General features: G+C 38.9%; 3 protein-coding genes across 4 annotated transcripts; 2 read left to right on the top strand and 1 right to left on the bottom strand.

Annotated features, from left to right (window-relative positions):
- Positions 1 to 3,985: 3,985 nt before the first annotated feature.
- Positions 3,986 to 7,027, top strand: LOC121751206 (receptor protein kinase-like protein ZAR1). Its single transcript, XM_042145925.1, has 2 exons — positions 3,986 to 5,465; positions 6,256 to 7,027. The coding sequence occupies exons 1-2, from the start codon at positions 4,229 to 4,231 to the stop codon at positions 6,840 to 6,842; spliced, it is 1,824 nt and encodes a 607-aa protein (XP_042001859.1). The 5' UTR covers positions 3,986 to 4,228; the 3' UTR covers positions 6,843 to 7,027.
- A 1,938-nt stretch (positions 7,028 to 8,965) lies between these two features.
- On the top strand, positions 8,966 to 11,106 carry LOC121750514 (protein POLYCHOME-like). Of its 2 annotated transcripts, none has more exons than XM_042145066.1 (3): positions 8,966 to 9,148; positions 9,464 to 9,869; positions 10,339 to 11,106. In XM_042145066.1, the coding sequence occupies exons 2-3, from the start codon at positions 9,465 to 9,467 to the stop codon at positions 10,723 to 10,725; spliced, it is 792 nt and encodes a 263-aa protein (XP_042001000.1). In that variant the 5' UTR covers positions 8,966 to 9,148; position 9,464; the 3' UTR covers positions 10,726 to 11,106. The 2 variants fall into 2 exon arrangements, with proteins under 2 accessions (XP_042001000.1, XP_042000999.1); XM_042145065.1 differs by having other exon boundaries at positions 8,966 to 9,153.
- A 403-nt stretch (positions 11,107 to 11,509) lies between these two features.
- Positions 11,510 to 13,003, bottom strand: LOC121752757. Its single transcript, XM_042147853.1, has 3 exons — positions 12,828 to 13,003; positions 12,522 to 12,533; positions 11,510 to 12,440 (listed from the first exon to the last, which is right to left on the bottom strand). Exons 1-3 carry the CDS (start codon positions 13,001 to 13,003, stop codon positions 11,510 to 11,512), a joined length of 1,119 nt encoding a protein of 372 aa, XP_042003787.1.
- Between the last annotated feature and the right edge of the window lie 1,622 nt (positions 13,004 to 14,625).

The raw sequence follows: 14,625 nt of genomic DNA, 5'->3' as shown, positions 1-14,625 counted from the left end.
CGCATAATGTCCACTCTTTCGCCTTCTTCCTAGGTCCACGCAACTGTCTCCCTTCTTTGCTGGACCTGGCGAAAATCTTTACACACCTGGCTTAAAACGCGTGTTAGACCCAGAAATTTCACGAATTAAAGCCCTAGACCTATGCATGAAATTAGCCTTATCAAGAAGTCCGCCTTATGAACTCGCTATTTCTTAGGATTATTGTCCCCACAGCAGGTGGCGATAATATTAGAAAAAAAAGCTTCATAAATTGCAGACCAATTGATAGAGACCATATACAACGCATTTGTTGTAATTATCGCTTAGATATTTTTTATGGTTTTTGCATAATTATCACATAAGTAGATAAAGCAGATAATCCACTTACAAAGATAAACACCAAATAAACAGATAAATCCATTTAATGCATGGCATTTAAACACACTGGATAATTAATGACAATTATTTAATCTAGTCAAGGGAGAATCAATTAAATAATTATGTTATATCTTGGATATTTATTATCCAAATTCATTTAGGATTTATCAAGATAGTGTTAACTATCTAAATCCATTTAGGACCATTCTAGATTTTATTTCAATAAAATCAAATCCTTCAATTCAAGACAACGTTGATCTAGGATTATCATTATTTAAATCATTCTAGGATATTACTAGATAGAAACGATTCCATCATAATCCATACGATAAATGAAATCCAATTAACCAAGATTTATACAAATCTTAATTCTATTTAGAATAGACATCTAGAATATATCAAATATTACTTAGGATTTTTTGATAAATTAATTTATCTAAATCCAATTAAATACGGATTTTCTTATATATTATCTTTATCCTAATCTATCTAGGATATAAATCCAAAAGATAAGGATAATCATGGATTAATACTTATTTTAATCCATCTAGGATTTGTCTTAAATCTATTCAAATCCATAGGATAAAATAAATTAATATTAATATTAATCCTAATCCATCTAGGATTTATTCTTGGAGTAAATCCATATAAATCCATAGAATTAGATAATATTATGTTATAATTATTTAAATCCATCTAAGATTTATCTAGGAACAAATCCATATAAATCTATAAGATAAGAATAAAATATTATATTATAACTATCCAAATCCATCAAGAATTTATCTATGAATAAATTCATTTAAATTCATAGGATAAGAATAAAATAATATTATTATTATTATCTAAATCCAACTAGGATTTGTCTAGGAATAAATCCATATAAATCCATAGGATATAGGTAAAATTTAGATTATTATTTTCCAAATATAACTAGGATTCATCTAGGAATAAAATCCATATAAATCCAATGAATAAGGAAAGAATCTAATTAATCCATGATTTGATATTATATCAAATCTTATATAATACATAAAATCCATAAAAGATATATTCAAATCTTATTTCCAAATTCATCTTGAATATTTTCCAAAATAAATCCAAGAATCTAGGGAAATCTTCCCAAAAGATTTTATTTCCATTAAATAATAATATTTTAATGATATCTTTTAATAAAATAATTAAATAATTATTAAAATAATCTTTCATCATTATCTCATCGCACGAACGATGAACGACGAAAATCCGATGAGTTCGTCGTCGGAGTACGACGCATTCGGTGTCGCAGTCTGCTGCGCGTAGGGGCGCGGCTGCACTCGGCCGTCTCGACCATCGGGTGACGACGTATCTATCCAGGCATCTCGACGGATGGCGTTGGCTCTCGGCCAGCGTCTCGCTACCCGTCTCAGCCTATCTAGCTCATCGGACGATGCGTGCTCTCGAGACACGTGCTCTCGAATAGGAGCTTGCGCGGTGGCGTAGCTCCTCTCGGCCAGCAGCTGGTCGCCTGTCTCGGCCCCTCCCAAGCATCGATGCTCCCACTTCTACGGCACACGTCGCGCTAGTCGGCGCGCACGTCTCGACCAGTGGCTCGGAGCTTTGTCTCGGTCCTTCCGCCTAGGGTTTGGGCTCTCGGCGGCTGGGTGTCTCGGTCGGACCACCGCACCATGCTAGCCTCCGTGTCGATCTCGACGCGGGTTCATCTGGGGCGTGCGGTCTCGGCCGGCGGCGCGCACGAGCCCTCGCTCCTCTGCACGTCGCCCCGTGATCGTAGCTCCCCTGCTCCCACTGTCTCTACATCCCTACTTCGATCGCGCGTGGGGCGATCTGCCCCGGCGGGAGCGCCGACGTATCGCACGTCTCGTACGATCGAAAAATTCAAGTTCCTTGATTCGATAGTTCTTGAGTTCATCATGCATAAATATTAAACAAAACACCAACAACATGCTTCGCAATCAATTAACGCATGCATACATGAATTTCGCGAAATTTAAATCCAAATAATCAGAGCCAAAGACTGGCTCTGATACCAATTGAAGGGGTTGGCAGCGGAAGCATGCGTTCTAACGGATCAAATTTATCAAGTAGTGGTCCCATGAGATGAGATCATTTAAAAGTAAACTTTAAACCATCCAATTTTGGAGATATGTAAAAACGCAGAGATTTGAACCTTTTCTAATTCCTAAAAAAACTTGTTCGTAGTTTTGTCTATTAAAAATGGCCAACTGTATTTTCACTATTACTATGTCTAATTTGATTTAAAATGAAGCTAATGCTAATAAATCTAGAAACTCCACATTGTGACAAAAGAAAAGTGCACTTCCAATATAAATGTCGAGTGCATCTATTTTGTTCATACTTCCACTATTTTTTTAAAAAAACTAAAGTCCAATTTTAGTCCCTTATATTTGCTTTAAAATTCTTTTTTGTCATATACATTAAGTTTATGATCTTTTAGTCCATAACATATTGTTTTGGTACATTTTGGTCTCAAATAAGGTCACAAACTTAATGTATGAGAGCTGAAAAGAATTTTATGGAAAATATACGAGACCAAAATTGGACTTTAGTCCTAGATTATAATTAAGTTATTAAATTGATCAAACATTTTGATGGTTAATTTTAACAAAAAATGGTTACTTTGGACCAACACAATATGTTTGAGACCAAAAAGTACCAAAACAATATGTTATGGACCAAAAGATCACAAACTTAATGTAAAAAATCAAAAAGAATTTTAGGATAAATGTAAATGACCAAAATTAGACTTTAGTCTTTTTAAAAATAAAAACTTTGAAATGAAAAATTTTAATAATAAATTAATAAAATAAGTAAGGTAGAAAGAAAAAAGTGTAATTGCGAAAAAACAAAATTCAGCGTATAAAGATAGAAATTTTTTGAAATAATTTTTAGTAAAAACTTTACACTTGGATTTTAACATCATTGCATGAAAGCAAAATGAAAGAAAATGAAAAGCTGAGATGGAGCATTTGATTTAAATCAAAAGTCCAAGAACAAAAACCAATGTATAATCAAGTAAATTTGTAGTCTTCTTCCATCACATGAGATAAACACTGTCCACTCTCGGTTTCAGACAACAGATAAAATAAATCAAAGATTCATACCTTCTCTCTCCCTCCGTCCCAGATAATTCGGGTCACTTTGACCCGGTACGGGTTTTAAGAAATGTAATGGAAAGTGGGTTGAAAAAGTTAGTGGAATGTGGGCCCTACTTTTATATATTAGTTTTATAATAAAATGTGAGTAGAAATGAGTTAGTGGAATATGGGGCCCACTACCAAAAATGGTAAAAATGAAGTGGGACAAATTATGTGGGACGGACCAAAATAGAATACTGAGACGAATTATCTGGGGACGGAGGTAGTAATAAAAACAAACAACCACCTCCCAAAAACATTAATTACTAAATTCACTGATGCAGACACTCCAGGCTACAATTAAACCAGCACAAATCGGGATAGGATCCCCTGCTGAAATGTACAGCAAGGGCGGCTGCTTCTCACACACCATTAAAATAATATTATATTAATTTAATTTATTTTATTATTTTATTATTTTATTATTTTATTTCCATGTAAGGGGCAGCAGCCCTGCCGTGCATTTCAGGCAGGATCCTATCCCGCACAAATCACCATCACTGTCAAAGCCAAATTCATCCATGAATCAAATTACCTCGAAAACACAATTATTTTTCAAACTGAATCAACAAATTCTTCACCAACCACCCCACCACACACAGTCCTCACCTCAAATCACACACATTCTCTCTGCAATTCCAACCAAATCCCATTCGCAAATTTAGCCTTTGAGCTCAATGCTCTCAAAAAGACTCCATTTTTACTGAGCCAAGATGCCAATTTTGAAAAAGAATGCTCTTTTCAACCTCTTTTACTTCTCCACACTCTGCATTTCCCTCTCATCTTCACTCAACACAGATGGGCTCTCCCTCTTAGCTCTTAAATCCGCCATTTCCGAAGACCCAAACAGAGCTCTAATCTCATGGTCGGAGCTCGACGCGACCCCGTGCAGGTGGGCCGGGGTCGCCTGCGATGATCGCGGCCGCCGCCGCGTCGTCGCCGTTTCCCTCCCGGGAAAGAATCTAACAGGCTACATTCCGTCAGAGATCGGCGCACTCTCATGTCTCGCTTTTCTTGATCTCTCCCACAACTTCTTCAGTGGGCCCTTGCCGCAGCAGATCGCCGCCCTCCAGAGCCTCGTCCATTTCGATATCTCCTCCAACAATTTCAACGGCTCGCTTCTTCAGGGGCTGAGCAATTTGACCAATTTGCAGGGGACTTTGAATCTTTCCTATAATTCGTTTTCCGGCGAGATTCCGGCGAGTTTTGGGCGGTTTCCGGTGATGGTCAGCCTTGACCTCCGGTGTAATAACCTCAGTGGAAAGATACCGGAGGTGGGGTCGCTGTTGAATCAGGGCCCCACTGCTTTTTCAGGGAATCTTGATTTATGTGGGTTTCCGTTGAGCACTCCGTGCACGGCGCCGGAGGCTAAAGATCCGATTTTTATTGGTAATCCTCAGAAACCGGAGGGAAATGGAGGTGGTGGGGTGGTGGAGGGGAGAGAGATTAACGGGAAACTGGTGGTGGTTTCGGTTATTTGCGGCGTTTCTGTGGTGGTCGGAGTGGTGGCGGTTACGGCGTGGGTGATTAGGAGGAGATGGAATGTGGTGGAGGAGAAATTGGGGAAGAGGGAGAATGTGGAATTGGGGGGAGAGGAGGGGAAGAAGGGGAAATTTGTTGTGATGGATCAAGGGTTTGGGTTGGAATTGGAGGATTTGTTGAGGGCTTCGGCTTATGTTCTTGGGAAGAGTAGGAGTGGGATAGTTTATAGGGTGGTGGCCGGTGGCCGGAAGGGGGCTGCTGCTGCTGCTGCGGTGGTGGTGGCGGTGAGGCGGCTGAGCGAGGGGGACGTTGCGTGGAGTTTGAGGGAGTTCGAGGCGGAGGTGGAGGCCATTGGGAAAGTGAGGCACCCCAATGTTGTGAGGCTGAGGGCTTACTACTATGCCAGTGATGAGAAGCTGCTCATCTCGGATTTCATCAGCAATGGGAGCTTGTGCAATGCATTACATGGTGAGAATTTTGCAATTTCTTGATTTTGATGTGGTAATGTTTGAGGATTAGAACATCAAATTCTCTGCTTTTAGATCATCAACTTCTTGAAAAGTGGTGATTCATCTTTGAATATTTTACACCATTTAGTTAAACTAGGTGGGAAAGGAATATCCTCATTGTAGGAGTAAGATTTTTTTGATAGCCTAAAAAGGGGACCAATAATGAATCATAAACATGAGAATGTTGAAGGGCCGTGGTGGTAGTAGGTTTAGGGTTGGGACAACGACAATCGTCGGACCACACATCACTTTAAGACCTTCAATGATTATCGGGACCACACTCGGGTTAGAATTTTATGAATAGTCAGGCACCACACATTCCACAATTCTTGCAATTTTCTTCTAGTTATGCGTACAAGGGCTCTTGTTGAGTAGGATACGATGTTGAAGTTTTCGTAGTAGTTTCACGATGGATGGATCACGGACTTGTATAGAAGCAAGCCATATGAATATAATTCTGAAATAGAGAATACAAATTTCAAAATATGTTAGCACCATGAATAATTGGAAGTTGCTCTTTGTTAGTTTGTTGAGGATTCTGTTTTCTAGCTAGTACTATGCTGTTCTCAACGATTCCTCGTGGGTTAATTTCGTTGTGGACGATTCAAGATTTCGTGGCAAGTTTAAATGTAATCGTTGCCTACTTCTTAGTTCATATAGCAATGCTGCATCATCCAAACGATATGTGGTTTGTCGAGCATGGAATCTCGATTTGCATAACTTTAGCTTTTGTTCGTTTCCCGGTGCAGGCGCAGTGGGGAACACGGGACCTCCTCTGTCGTGGGCTGCAAGGCTCAGAATCATCCAAGAAACCGCAAGGGGTTTGATGCACATTCATGAGTGCAGCCCGAGAAAGTATGTCCACGGAAGCCTCAAATCATCAAAGATCCTCCTCGACGACGACCTAAAGCCGTGCATCTCCGGTTTCGGCCTGTCCCGTCTCATCCCAACTGCCACGAAATCGGCGGGTGCTCCGTCCAAGAAGCCTAGTGTGCCAAACATGATGTGTGTGGCTCCGGAAGCTCGGGGCCCAGGTGCCAAACTCAACCAAAAGTGCGACGTCTATGCGTTTGGGATCTTGGTCATGGAGATCCTGACGGGGCGGCCCCCCGACAACGACAGGGAGGAAGGGCTCGAGAGCTTGGTGAGGAGGGTTTTTCGGGAGGAGAGGCCGTTGTCGGAGATCATAGACCCCGCGCTATTGCACGAGGCTCGTGCCAAGAAACAGGTCGTAGCTGCATTTCATGTTTCGCTGAACTGTACGGAACGTGATCCAGAGCTCCGGCCGAAGATGAGGGCGGTTTCGGACAGCCTAGATCGAATTAAGTTGCAGTGATGTTGTAAAGATATGTATGTGTCTTTGTAGGATCCCTGATTAGTTTCTAATGTTGCATTGTTATGATATATATTTTCCCCTATCTCTGTATGTATAAATGTTAGTAGCACTAACTAAATTGTTCATGAAAATGCCATTTTCTGCAGCTTGAACTAAATGTAAAAGCTATGCCAAAATAAGAGAAATGTCTGCTGTTTTGGAGCTTGGAAGGAAAAAAATGATGCTTTTTTTCGTCATATTTTGCTGCTGAAGTTGAAGTCTTGAAGAAAGAATCAGAATTATGAACAACTTCAAATGGTGCAATATTATTTGATTGGGGTGCATTAATGATAATTATAATAAGGATGATAACCATAATAAATCTTCCAAAAGTATCCTTTTATGAATGAAATATATCATTTTTAAATAAAAAGAAATCATTATATGTTGAATTTATATCATCTTAAGCACGACTATCATGATATACATGTATATCATTTTATTGATGAAAAGTCCTACTATCATTTTTATAGAAACATAATTATTTTATACAAACAAAATACTCATTCCCTCCAATAATAAGAGTCATATTTTACTTTCGGTCAATCCCACAATAAGAGTCATATTTCACTTTTACCATAAATGGTAAATAGGTCTCACGTTCTACTAACTCACTTTTCCCACATTCTATTATAAAATCAATATAAAAAGTGGATCACATATTCTATCAACTTTTTCAACCCACTATTTTTTACATTTCTTAAAATCCATACTCATACTAAATGTGACTCCTATTATAAGACGAAGATAGTATCATTTTATTGATTACAAGCATCATTTATATGTGCAGAGAGAATATTATTTTATTAAGTATAAACATCATTTTATACATATTGAAAAAATTATCATTTTATTGATTACAACTATATATTTTTATTATTATTATGGTTATCATCCTAAATATAGATATGATATGATCACTAACTCCTATTTAATTTTTTATATTATTGTTAGGTTATCATCCTATTTAATTAGTTTCTACGTGGATATAGTTAACTAAGGATTCCGGATTTGTGTAATGGAAGAAAATTTTACTATTAGAAATTCAGCCGCATAGTTGGTTATGGGATTTGGATGGTTTGAGCTAAAATCACCACTAATCCCATCTTCATCTTTACAAACTACCTTTTTTTTCAAATCTTCACTACTAATTTCAAATAGTTGTCCTTGACTAAAGATTTTCTCAATAAAAATTCCAATATGAGAAAACAATTGACTTTGACTTTTGTTAATGATCATTGTATACGGCACAGCTAAAGAAAACTGTCATCGTTGAAATTGGAATGTCAACTTTAGATCAGATGGTATTAAAGACATTTGAGGAATCAACATTTTATGACCAATATTATGTCCACCCAAGACTTCTAGCTCCAAAACATTCATTAGTTACATAATAAAGACGATATGCAAAAAGCTCTTTAGGAATGACTCGGTTTCGATGATTGGAGGAACCACGTTTACGATTAGAAAAGCCAATGTCTTCTCTGTAACCCCTTCATCATAAAGGAACAAAATAGCATTTTGCTAAAACATTACTGTCATCCAACATCTGTTGAATATCAATAACAATTTCAGAATGGAGATTATTGGCAACATTCCACTCTCTAAAACGCAAAATTTAAATTATAATAAGTATATTTAAAAAAATTGAAAGAAGAGTAAAATATAAAAATTAAACTTAAGACACATACCTCGTCAATCTACTACATGCGGTGCACGCCGAAGACCGTCGCTCGGCTACCCTCCACAATAGACGCCGTCGCTCAACATCCCTATTATGAATGCTCTAAAGTTTTCAACAAATAATAATCATACAAATTATTTATAATATGAATCTTATTTTACCAATTACATCGGACCAAATGAGCATTGGTAAATACTGCCTGACACTAATTAAAAGTATATAGAAAGTAATCACAACTGTTACGTGATTAATACAGCATTAACATTACTAAGTAAAATAGTAAAATAAAGAATGGTCATATTTTGGAACAAAAATAGAAAAGAAGTGATACGGGTAAATTCGAACAAAACCAGCATCCGCCAGTCGCCACTGTGAAATTTGAAAAATTGCGAGTATAAAGTCCGCCCAAAATCATTTGAAAATTTGCCAGTTCACCTTCTCTGTCTCGCACATCAAATTTCCAAATCTCTTCTTCTTTTTCTTCAATTTCTCTCACTTCACTCAGCTGAATGCCGGCCTCCCCAGCTGTGTAAATCTACTTTACTTGCACGATTGAAGCCCTCTCAAGAAGCTCCACACAAAAGTAAGGTACAGAAGAAATGTTCATACTCATATTCATTTTTGGGGGTTTTCTGGATTAGTTCACCTGCACGTCGAAAACTGTTAGGTTTTATGTCGGATGATGTTTCGAAGTGATTTTCGTTACTGATTATGTATGTTGTTGCTGGTTTTCTGTTTTCCGGAGTGTTTGTATTTCAATTTTTGGTTGATTTAGGGTTATTGATATTTCGGTGTATGAACTTTTTAAAAACTAATCAATAAGAATTTATTAGTGTTGATTCTGTTCTTATCTGATTCCAATTCCAACAATGTATTGTGTTCTTGGCGAATTTGATAGAATGCCGGAGACAAGAGATAGATTACCAAGGGATAACGACGCTATGGTCTCGTACAGCAGCCGGAGGCGGATCGTTGGGGATGGCAACAGCAATTCTGATGTCACCGTCTTAGTGGATGAGGCCGAGGATCGATCAACTGGAACTCCCTTCCGGTGGAGAGGAGCTTCAATGGTGGGTACGCCACCATCTAGGGGGGTTGCTCGTCGAAGGGGTGTCCTTGGAAGTCCAAGATTTGGGCGTTACCCGAACTATAGTAGATCATCATCACTGGCCATGGGGCGAGAAAACATGTCCCCTGCGGTGGGAAGTGGCCGTGGTCGAGGTGGTTTCCGAGGGCGAGGAAGCATCTGGTTGCCTGCTTGGTATCCAAGGAAACCTCTTAGGGACATCACTGCTGTAATGAGGGTAATGTGGGAATTTTTTGAAATTAATTGATTGTTTCTTGACTTGTGTTGATTGGAACGTAATTAAATGGTTTAGTCTCACTAGTGTTTAGTGTTTACAATGACTGACATTCAATAACCAGAGAGTAATCTATTATCAATTATGGTAAAACATTAGTGGCCTGTGTCACCATATTGCCTCTAATTACTACTCCTATAGTCCTATTTCATTTATTTAAGATGAAACCATTTATTAAGATAGTTTTCTTATAATCACCAGTTGGTTTGTTTATATGGCATCTGGAGATGCAGTCATGCATTTGCCAAAACAAGTCTTACAAATGTTGCGTGATTGCGCGTGAACATGTTTAGTGCTTAACCCTGTACAGGTTTCTGGCTGATACTAATATGTAGAAAGTTCGATTAAGCAAGTTTTGATCTTTGAACAATCTTGTTTAGCAGTACTAATTTTGAGGCGATTCTATGGTCAGGCAATTGAGAGAAGAAGAGCACGCCGGGAAGAAGGTGAAGGCCTAGAAACTGAGAGTCCTCTACTCCAGGACCAGATAGTTCACGATCCATCTGTATCTACATCAGTTGCTCAGCTCGAGCAAGATCATTCCGTGACTTCCCCACTTTCCACAGCTGGAATTAGGTGCTGCCCACCAACAGTGGGCAAAGTGCCAAATATATTGCTCAATGTTACCAACCAGAGTGAAGAAGGTTCAACTAGCTTAACACCTCAGAAGAAGCTCTTAAACAACATTGAGGTGGTTGAAAGAGTGGTGATGGAGGAGCTTCATAAGCTAAAGAGCACTCCATCTGCTAAGAAAGCTGAGAGGCAGAAAAGAGTGAGGACATTGATGTCAATGCGCTGAGGTTTGACCGTTCATCATGAGTTGCATCATTTTCCTCAATCAAGGTTGAGATTCAAGGATTTGGTGTTGTCAGAGGACATAGAACATCTGACTGGTTAGTACAGTTGATTATCTCTTGATGATCGGATTCTTAGTTTCACGATCATCCCTTGATGATCAAACTATCCACTTTTGGGAACATCTTTAGTTCTCTATCCATGTTCATATGTAGATTAGCTGAGATCGGTTAGGCAAGAACAAGAGAGCTTGTTGAAACATGCTGGAGTCATTAATTGTTTTTACTCCTGCTACTCAATAGATGCAGTAAAATACATGTAAAATTCTCATTTTCTGCTGGTAACTGTTGAGTACCTTTTCAAGTCTTTCAGGTGAAATATCTAACTAGATGTATGTTGTGTCACCATAGTTGGCTCCTTATGTTTCTATATGTGAAGATGGAATATTGATAAATATGAACTGGAATATATGATGCCATAGTTACATGCTATTTCTCATGTCTGCCAAATTCTTTATCAACTAAAAGCAGCAGGTTTAATTCATCTACTGTTCATTTCTTGATATGAAACATATGAAACATCAATATGTGTGTGAATGAGTGTGTATCTGTAAAAAATGTAGATCATCAATATATATTAATACAGGTTCTTTATCAGTAAAAAATATTTTATGAGTAATGTAAATCCATATCTATACGCATCACTGTCTGTGTCATACTTATGCATATGAAAGCAATTCTAAAATATTTGTCGTTTAGAAATAGAAACTAGATGACTCATTATCAACTCTAGAAGAAATGTTTGTTGGCACAGTTTTGGTGCAAGCCGAAGAAACAGTTGCTGCACTCATAAGCCAGACCATCATCACCCAACCTCAATGCTTCATGACAAGATCCACACTTGCGGCCGCTGCAAACAGAATCGTTCCGTCTAACCAGCTCGACAGGGCAGCCATGGACATCCACACGAACATGAGAACCCAACTTGATCCTAGAAAGCTGATCTATAGAGGGAATGCAATCAACGTGGAACAACTGATAACACTTGCTGCAACTGTAGTTCCACTGCTCTATGTCGATACGTTCTTCACAGACCTCACAGAAGAACTCATCAGTACCATTGGTGCCTCCTTCCGGGGCATTTGTAGTTAGCCGAAGAGGGTGCTGGTCATAGTAGTGGCGAACAGTCTTGGGGAGAAGGGCGCATCTGACATGTAGCTTGAAGATAGGACAGCTGCTGCACTCGTAGCAGATCCCATTCAAGATGGAAGCGCAGCAGCTGCACTTCTCATCGATGATCATGCTACGAGACATGAAGAGAATGTGGGTGCTCTTGTGGGGTTTGTGTGTTATTGCAGGGTTGATGAGGCTGCAGACGACATCCAAGGTGAAGTCATCGCAGTTTTCGCAAGAATATGCGAATCCATTGCAGCGTAGATGACAACCCCTGCAGGAGAAGCCGGTTTTTGGCGCTTTGGAGTGGAGCACGAGGCTGTGTTCTGCGTGGGCAGGGTGCCTGATTAGCTCTGGAAGACGAGCGCAGCATCCATGGAGAAAGAAGTCTGGACATTCAGAGCAGCTATAAAATGGGGGAGAAACGTATTGGACGCATGCGTTGCATACGCGGCGGTAAGACTGCTTCACATCCTCACTTTCATGGAATATCAATGGATGTTCATGGATTTTAGATGGATCACTGTCACCACCATCACTGCTGCTGCTAATATCATGTCAATATAGAGAATCAGACTCGTGTGTTCGTTTGCCATTGGTAAACGACCTAAGTCGCAAGCTTTTGCACCTCGCATAAGCACTGCAAAATCATAAATCAGTAAACAATAGTAGTATTTATTTCGATCAATGTTTGGATAAAAATTTGAATGAAAATAGAGGTATACACACCTGGCTTGAAAGTTTGGGGATCTTGGACAGCACAGTTGATGTGAACAAGATAATTAGTACATCTGAGAAAAACAAAAACCCCTGAAGTCCCCTTATGAAGTTGAAAACAGATGAAACATATAGAATGAGGGGAAGTAGGGAGATTAGATGAGAAAAAGAGGATGTGGGTGATGTTTATAATGGAAGGCATTGAGTAATGAAGCACAATCTGGATGAATCCAGTAACCGCAGAGGCTGCATAGATAGGACAGACTGAGCTTCTCCTTCTCTGGATCCGTCTCTGGCTCTGATTCCGACTCGTGCTTGCTGTTGCAGGCGCCACAGGATAAAGAGCACGAGTCCTTTAGCCTGATGAGCGTTGATGCGAATCAAATTGTACATTTTTATTCCCCTAACTTTACGTGATTTATATAGTTTGATGCTTGCAAAAGTTTGTTTTATGGTGTAGGAATGAAGCCCGGATGGTGAAAAAGTTGTGCAAAAATTCCCATGACGGCCAGAAAGCTCTCAAAAGGAGTCACCCGGCCGGGTGTATTTTTAAGCCTACTAATTCCACCCGGCCGGGTGGATTAATTCTAACGGCAATATTGCAGTTTCGTGGCAGCAGTTTTGGGGGAGAAAAAGGCTGCAGTATTCAAAGGGGGGGGGGTGACAGATTGGACGGAGAATAGGAGAAAGAAGCAAGAGGAGAGAAGAGGAAGGAAGGATCCAAACTCCATCTCGGGGGAGATCATCCATCATCTAGAGTCGGAGAACACCATAGAGTTCACGGTTCACGGTTCTTTTGGTGTAATTCATTTTAGTATGTTGGGCTAGATTTCCTTCGTTGCTCCGAATATGTTGTAGGGTGAATTGTGGATACTTTGATGTTTTTTACGGTTTAATTTATGCATGATTCTTGTTTATGAATTGTTTAATCATTCTACTAATCTTGAGACGTCTAGATAGGTAGAATTTTGTAGCCATTATTCTATTGCCTCTTTAGCATAGATTTTGGTCGTTACTCATATGCAAGGAACTTGAGATTTGATACTTGTTCAGAGAGATAATCTCAAGTAGATCGATAGTTTTCATCTATAAATTTGGTTTAGTGTCTGCTGCGCTTCCGCGTGGGCATTAAATTAAAATGAGCTAATTATCGTGTTTGACAATTGAAGAAACTAATCTAAAGCTTGCTACGCGACCTAGTAGTGGTGATAGGTTAGTGAGTAGAACTTGGGAGACGTGTTCAGCTTATCCTAGGTATACAATTCTCTTGAAGTGTTCAGCGGATAGGGAGCGTAAAACAAACTTAATCCTCTTAAGCATAGTCTTGATCGTAATAATCCATCGAAGTATCGACATATAGGAGCAATGCTTTCTTCTTATCTTATTTTCTAAAGTTTGTATTTTGTTTATCGTTGTGTGATTTTTCATCTCTTTATCATATTTTATTTTTTTCAATCTCGAATTAAATAACATACGCCTCCCTGTGGTTCGACACTCTTTTACTACAACTACATCTGTACTCTTGCAGATAGGTTGTAATTTTAGAGCTAATTTAATTAACTTGTGTGATATTAATCCATTGATATAAAAGCTCTAAAAATACACATCAAGTTTTGGCGCCGTTGCCGGGGAGACAATTGGTTATTTAATTTATGATTCTTTTTGTTTTTATTTTTGTATAGTTTTCTAACTTTTTATTTTCTTGTTTCAGAGTTGTAGCTAGAAGGCTAAGTCGAGCCAACGACTTTAAACAAAGGCGCTAGTAGGGAGGCAACCCAATGAGTTTTTAGTTTTTTTTCTTTTAATAAATCGAGGGTTTTGTTTGCTCAATTCTTTCCTTCGATATATTTTTTATGAATTGAGCTTTTCTTTTTTTTGTTGTTTTAATTTTTTTGTTTGTGTATGAGCAATATGGAGATAGGATTCACATTGGAGCTTATGAGCAAGTAAAATCAGTAGGTTGATGAGGAGGGTGCAAGAGATGGTTGATGAGGAGAAGGGGGTGGTGTAGGTGA

This window comes from Salvia splendens, chromosome 10, assembly GCF_004379255.2.
Source record: "Salvia splendens isolate huo1 chromosome 10, SspV2, whole genome shotgun sequence".
Taxonomy (NCBI): domain Eukaryota; kingdom Viridiplantae; phylum Streptophyta; class Magnoliopsida; order Lamiales; family Lamiaceae; genus Salvia; species Salvia splendens.
This window is presented reverse-complemented; position numbering and strand designations above follow the sequence as displayed.